Source organism: Haliotis rubra, unplaced genomic scaffold (assembly GCF_003918875.1).
Source record: "Haliotis rubra isolate DU_JTF1 unplaced genomic scaffold, ASM391887v1 Scf144, whole genome shotgun sequence".
Lineage (NCBI taxonomy): Eukaryota > Metazoa > Mollusca > Gastropoda > Lepetellida > Haliotidae > Haliotis > Haliotis rubra.
Window position 1 is genome coordinate 162,338 of NW_025765381.1, and position 7,687 is coordinate 170,024.

Genomic DNA, 7,687 nt, shown 5'->3' on the forward strand with positions numbered 1-7,687 from the left:
GTCACATATCCTGCAGACATTTGATGCTTATGTTACAACATGTTTGTCCTGTCTCCAGAGAAGATGAAGCGCTCTGCCACCTCAACCACTGTGATGTCAGAACCAGCAGAGCCGGAAGATGGAGGCTTCCCCTCCATGGAACTGGCTCAGTCAAGGCGCAGCATGCACCTCAGAAATGGCTCTGCAAAGAATATCTATGCAAGGTGAGTGTGAAGGCCTGATGTCCATAGCTACTACTTGTTACACATTTCTATGAAAGTTTTTGATAATTTGGACTGTAATATTTTGACATTAAACAGATATACCCCCTTGGATGATATAGGCATTCACATGTGACAGAGTTGTGTCCCTTCTTAGTTGTGCCAGAATCCGTGCTGGTATCGAATCCTTGTTTGCCCTGGTTATGTTCCTAGGTTTGTCCCTATGTTTAACCAAGGTGGTACTCATCTAACATTTACATCACTTTGGATGTTCCCCCTTATCAAGCTGACACACTGGGATATAACTGAAATACTGTCTAAACTGGTATAAACTATGATCAACCAGAGATGCCAACCCTTACTCATTGGGTGTAATTATTATGATTTTGACCATTAAATCATGCCATTATCCTTAATCTGTGAAAATTACGCTTTTCTACTCGTTTTGCGAAAATCAATAAAGTGGATAAAATTTCACAGGGAATTTCTTCTCATAACGCACTAGTGCAGGGGTTCAGAAATGGCCTTACACAGATAGGAATCGCTTACTCTTAGCATTGCGCTTATTCCAATTAACTTGTAAGGAATTAAAGTATTTTGTGTCACCTGACCAACAATTTTCGATCTAGAATCTTTCCTATGTATGGAACTTCCTCCAGTATAATGATTTGGTCACAAAGTAAGATAATTTATGGCTACCTCCTGCATGTGAGAAGCATGTACAATGGTGGGAACCCCCTACCATGTACAAAGTCAATGACCCCCATCCCTCTTTCCACACCTGAAACACACCCCCCCCCAAAAAACATCAAGAAAAAATGGGTCATCACCCCCCTAGCCATAAATTATGAATGGTCCCTAAACTGTGATCAATTCTCAACTGGTATAAACTGTGATCAGTTCTCATCTGGTATAAACTATGATCAATTCTCAACTGGTATAAACTATGATCAATCAGAGAACCACCATGGATGATATTGCACAAAAGTCCAATTGTTCCAGATCGCCTCCACGCCCTAGCCCTGCCAGTGTGACGTACTCTGATGATGATGCTGTTGCTAAGGCCCCTCTTCCTGATGATGATTGCAGCAGCATCACAGAAAAGCCATCAGACTTTGAGGATTCTGATGAAGTGAGTATTTTGTTATCCAGATTGAAATAGGGATTCTGTTTCTGAAGATATAACACATTACTTGAACGTTGACACAAATAAATATCAAAGTAAGTACTCTAAATTTAAAGGCCATTTATGATTACCTGGGGACTGCAGTTTTTAAAGTTTGAAAGTTTTGAAGAAAGTGAATTTGCAGGTGTGTTGGGTTTGTTCTTTTGGTGGGTAAAAAGGAGTCATTTGCAGATGTTATCAGTAGTTTTGAAATGATAAAATCTGTGTTCCCTTTCAAGCCATCGGATGATGATAGTGAGTTTGATGACAGTGAGAAGAGTCCATCTTCTCCTCCTCCTCCACCGTTTGGTGGTGCCCATTACATCAACAGTGATGTGCGGCAGTCCTGGAAATACCCTACCAATTCCAATGCATATGCATATACTGACAGTGAAGCAGAGAGCAGCCATTATGGCATCAGTTTACAAGGTGGACATGTTCTCAGAGACCGGGACCTAGTCAGCAACCGGGCTGGGTCTCGTGCCCCTGTCTCAGGATTCTCCTCATTTGTATGATGAAAGCATATCTAATCGAACACTTGTGTACATATGTAGATGTGTGCTTCACAAAGCCAAATGATCAAAGCCAGTCCTAAATAATGTGTTGATCAGCCATGCTACTGAGAAGGTGTCGGTAGTGTCTGCCTGAGCCTGTGTTTGTGCTATGGCTATGTCAAGTACACACTTCAATGGATTGATGAAGATTTCAGTCATGTGTGATTGTGTCACAAGATAGCTGGGAGTTTGTTGTAGATGTTCAGGGGAACAGTGAACAAGAAGTCATTAGAATTGATTCTCTAGGAATTGAATCCTTCAAGCAAATGGCAAAAAATGATCAAAAGTGAATGAGTTTTTATTTATGTATGAGACCACTGTGCTCTTGATGAAGACAGAAACATACAGGAGGACTGAACACCTGTAAACCTTGTCAAGAGATTCTGAGACATCACAAATGACTCTTAGAGGATGCATGGGTGAGATCTCAGAAGATACATGGACACTGTTTTGAGGAAGATGTGTGGAAGATACCTGAGAAAAAACATGAACACTATGAAGAAGGATATGAATAGACCATGTCTTAGATAACAGACCAAATTACAAAATTAAAAAAGAAATTCCAAATATTATCTCAGACCCTGGTGTAGAGACGAAATCTGACACAGTGGCCATCACAATCCCAGTGCATTTGTTTGAGTATATGTCACGTGCCATGTGGATACTAACTCTCACAAGTGTATGCAAATCCATACAAGATAATGAACCATCTGTGCCTCCTGTAAATATCTAGCCATCTTTGTGTATACCCATTCAGAGGACATCATCATTCCGACCAATTCATGTTGCAAAAGTAGGACCAAGGAAGTTGCCAGGAAACAGTTTCTGGGAGATGTGTTGCTAGGATACAGCTGAGGATGTGTGTGTCCTGAACAGTCATACATACATGTTTCCAGTACACTGACTACATGACATCTCATACACATTTGTAAATAACCATTGAGTCACTCATCAAGGTTGTGATTTTAGTTTTTCGTATCATTGTTATTTTTACTTATACATATTGCACATAGAACAGTGGTTGCCATGGGTTTATAGGCAATGGCAGTTTGATTCAGATAACTAATTTTAGAATACCAATGTTGAACATTTTAGATCTCACAACAATCATAAGATTTGTATCAAGTCAACCTGTGATACTATGAGAGAAAGAAGCAAATGTCTCAGTGCAGTTGGAGGGGAGGTTATTCTTGGGTATCCCATATTGTGAATTTTAAATATCAGAATATTCTCCCCAAAGATGAGCTTTATGTTTGTCCTATATTTGTACTAAATGATTTATAAAGTTGTTTTACATGTCTGCAAGATGAAATTAATCTGTAATCATTATGAGAGTTAATTTTAATGGAATGATCCAAGGTTAGTTAGGGATACCCAGAAATGACCATGCTGTAGCAAGTTTTCTTTGAGTTGTCTCCCTTTGACCTACATGATATCAGGGTCCAATTCTTGTAAGATAAAACCATTATGGTGTTTTGCTCAAATGTAACCACAGATACACCTATAGTGTTAAATGTTTGTTGAGAAGAGTTATGGTATTGCAATAACTCTTATCATGTTCCCTGATTGTTCTTGATTTGTAGTTCACAGGGGTTGTTGGTTTGTTTCCCAATGTGAAATGGTTGTTGTTACCTCAATGAGATTAAATATTCATTGGAAAATGTTTTCCTAAACACCTGGATAGTGACTTATTGCCAGAAGCCTGTGATTGAGGGTTTGAATCATAGGGCTCTGATTATTTCTAGGTTTGTCAGAATCATACATAAGCTTGTGGGTTTCTCTAAAGTGGTAAATGTCTAAGACATGCATCACTTAAGGTGTTCCTCCACAATCAATCTGACACACCGTGATATAACAATAAATGGTATTAAACCTGTATAATTAGGAAACTTCTAAGTAATGATATAGAGAACTGTTTATCATCCAAACTGTGTTCCACAGGAGATATTGATTGTGTGAGATCAAACGATATCTCCTAGGAGATATCGTTTTGACAGTAGATTTTGTACAATGCCCTGACAATGCTATGATGTCATGAACTTGATGACATCACAATGCTATGACATCGCTGCACTGCAAGTCTAATGGTAGTACAGTCTTCAGAGATTTACATTTTTCATTGAAAACTAGTGAAGAATGATTTTTGATGATAAAAAGAATCTCACCCTCGTGTCTTCTGATGTTAACCACCATTTACAGTTAGTTCTACTAAACAAATGACACAAATGTTGAAAGAAATCATATACTATCATGTTATTATTTCAACAATTAACACCTCTACAAAATGAGCCAATAAGTTGAAAAGTAATCATTTTACCAATTATATATTAAGAATTCTTTTAAGTGATTATCTTCAGTCAATCAGTGCACCATGCAATAAATACAGGCCTTAGTTTTATGTGATGCCAAATGTCTTTGACACTGAAGAATGATCTTCAATATTGACAGGTTGCTAAATGTTATCATTTTTAGGATGATGTTTATTCGAAATACAGGAATAAATAATTTCAAACAATTGCCAACCCAAACTATTATGTATACATTTTAATTCACCACATTGCTACAGGATAGTTTAAGTGAGGATAATGTTTCTCCTTCTCACTGTTCATATCCATCCAATCACTATCACCAATCACCAATCACCTGTATGTAATAGCAATTATGACAATTTTTGTCTTCATTCAAAAATTGTACATGAACTAAATACATTTGCTGTTCAAAATATTGTTAGTTAAATTATTTAGATTCTTAATTCCTCTGTCTTTTTACCTCTTTCTCATGACTTTGTTTTATTTGTGATAATGTATGTTGTGTCATTGATTCATTGACAGAGACATGATAGAAACAGTAATATTTTTATGCTCCAAGCAATATTTTTACAATAAATGAACCCTGTACATAAGACAGTAGTTATGGATGGTTAGATTGTGTGATGTGACTGACGTGATAACAGTTATCATGTGAGTTGCTGTGTGATTGCACAGTGGTTAGGGTGCTTGTCAAATACAATGATCAGGTTTCATTCCTGGTGTCAGATGCAAACTTGACGAAAATGATGAAATGAATAGACTTGTATCAATTGAAGTCAGTCATGAAATATGAACTTCTTGAGTGAATGACATGCTCAACTGAGCATGTTTTAGATATATTTATCTGGAGCTGTGTTTTCTATTACTCTTCTTTCTATTAGAATTTCGTCATTGATATCTTTCTCAAATGTAAATGTACCTTCAATGATCCTTACCATTATATTGTCTTTTTCTCCTTCACATACAGATGCTTGTTAACAGTCTGGTAATGGTTACCGATGTGTTACAGAACTAAATATGGCAGATATGTTGTACATGTATAACATATCACTAAGTTCATTATTTCTTGTTTCTGTATAGCTGAAACAATTCTGATGCAGCATTACCTTTAACTGACTCAGCATTTCCAAGATACGGTTGTGCACAAGGAACTGTTCATTTACCATTAATACTGTACATTTTTAAGTTTTGGAAACACTTTTTATATTTGGACCATACCTTAAAAAAAGTTAATGAATATGTTTTATCTTCTTAATTGTTAGTCATTTGTAATTAAGAAAGAACTGGAGACCTGTTCTTTATGCCTATTCTAGCACATACTTATGTTTGTATCAGTATGGCTACATGTCATTTTTCTTATCCAATATATTTCTTAAACAGATTTTACGTTTATGATATTTTCTAAACATGCACACCTTACTTAAACAATAGACCATAATGCATGATATAAATCAACGAGACAATGTATTTTTAGATACAACTTTCTCATACCATAAAAAGCAATGCAGTAAAATGTATTTTAAAATGGCAAAGATACATAACCATTTCTGTATTGTTATAGTGAATATATCATCATGAATATGTCATTAGCAAGGTAATTCCATGTTCCTAATTAGTGCAATATGATGATCATCTGTCCTATCCAGTCTTTGTCAATAAAGTATCAAATATGATTCCATAAAACAAATCAGCATTCCATTCCCAGGACAAAGCTTCCTTTGAAATACAACAGCCTAGGAGTATTAATATGAAGTAGTCAGAATACAGTATGGACTGGAGACAGATATATTTTCATAGATAATTACCTTTTTTTTGTCTAGAATAACCCATAGTAGTGTTTTGTTTGCAGTATCTTTTGTATGTAATATTGAAAACTGGTGGTTGTGAAAAATGTGCTTGAGAGAATGGAACAATGCATGAGCTGTTTTTCATATAAATAAATAAAAGATCAATACATTGTCAGTGTTCCTTCTTATTAAGTAATTGGCTGTGGTACACTGTGACCATGTATACTATGAAAGGGATTTCATTTTTGACAAAGTTCACTATTTGTTACGAGGGAGGAGTGCAAAGAGAGGAACAGCCAGGTGTACGTGGAGCACGTGCACAAGTCCCGACAAAGTTGTTGAATCATTTACAGTCCGTTTGAAACAAATGATACCGATGAATTGCAATCTAAGACAAAAACAAAGACATAAAAGGATCAAACCAACGCGGACTGCAATAAAAACAACAGATCAACTCTAGAAAAAATTGCATAATTTGTGTCACAAAAATAGAAAAGTTGTTTAAGAAACTCATCGTTTATTTGTGCGTTTTCCAAGTTTGTTACAAGGGCACATTGGCAACTAAAGGAACAGCGCGAAAAGCGAGATGCACGTGTGGCACGTGTGCTGTTCTGTCTCCATCCTTTCTAGCACACCTGGCTGTTCCTCTCTTTGCACCCCTCCCTCGTAACAAATAGTGAACTGTGTCAAAATTTTAATGATAGTTTGTTAAAAATCACAGAGTTGATCTGATGTTTTGATTATGATCAGTGTTTCAATGATTATGATATGTTTAGTAGTTTTCGAGTTTGCAATTCATCGGTCTGCTTTTGAGCCAAACGGACTATAACCACGACAAGCTGTGGTACACTGTGACCATGTATACTATGAAAGGAATCAGCATATATCACAAGCTCAAATGTTACTAATGACGCAAGCTGTGGTACACTGTGACCATGTATACTATGAAAGGGATCGGCATATGGTATCACAACCTCAAATGCTACTAATGACGAATGGCTGTGGTACACTGTGACCATGTATACTATGAAAGGAATCAGCATATATCACAAGCTCAAATGTTACTAATGACGAATGGCTGTGGTACACTGTGACTGTATACTATGAAAGGGATCAGCATATGGTATCACAACCTCAAATGTTACTAATGACGCAAGCTGTGGTACACTGTGACCATGTATACTATGAAAGGGATCATCATATATCACAACCTCAAATGTTACTAGTGACGAATGGCTGTGGTACACTGTGACTGTGTTTGCCATTGAGTGAGTTTAGTTTAAGGTCGTATCAGCAATATTCCAACAATATGGCGGCGGTCTGTAAATAACCGAGTCTGGACCAGACATCTAGTGGTCAACATCATGAGCATCGATCTACGCAAGTGGGATACGATGACATGTGTCAACCAAGTCAGCGAGCCTGACCACCCGATCCCGGTAGTCGCTTCTTAAGACTAGCTAGGGTTACTGAAGATCAATTCTAACCCGGATCTTCACGGGTCTGCCATTGAAAGAATCAGCATACGGTATCACAACCTCAAGCATTACTGACGAAGACACTAGGATCATGCCTGCCATGAAAGCAGATAATGGTCAAACGTTAACGTTACTAATTAAAACTGACTGTGGTACTCATCATTATTATAGTGGCACAAGGTGAAACCTTACTG

The 7,687-nt window shown here is 37.0% G+C and overlaps 1 protein-coding gene across 1 annotated transcript in view; it reads left to right on the plus strand.

The window, feature by feature from the left end:
• LOC124269320 (protein sidekick-2-like) overlaps nt 1–6,185 on the plus strand; it is a 75,659-nt gene extending 69,474 nt beyond the window's left edge. The window contains 3 exon segments of the mRNA XM_046704332.1: nt 59–203; nt 1,203–1,332; nt 1,605–6,185. Coding sequence (XP_046560288.1) covers nt 59–203; nt 1,203–1,332; nt 1,605–1,880 — 551 coding nt within the window. The 3' untranslated portion in view covers nt 1,881–6,185.
• Nucleotides 6,186–7,687: the final 1,502 nt, after the last annotated feature.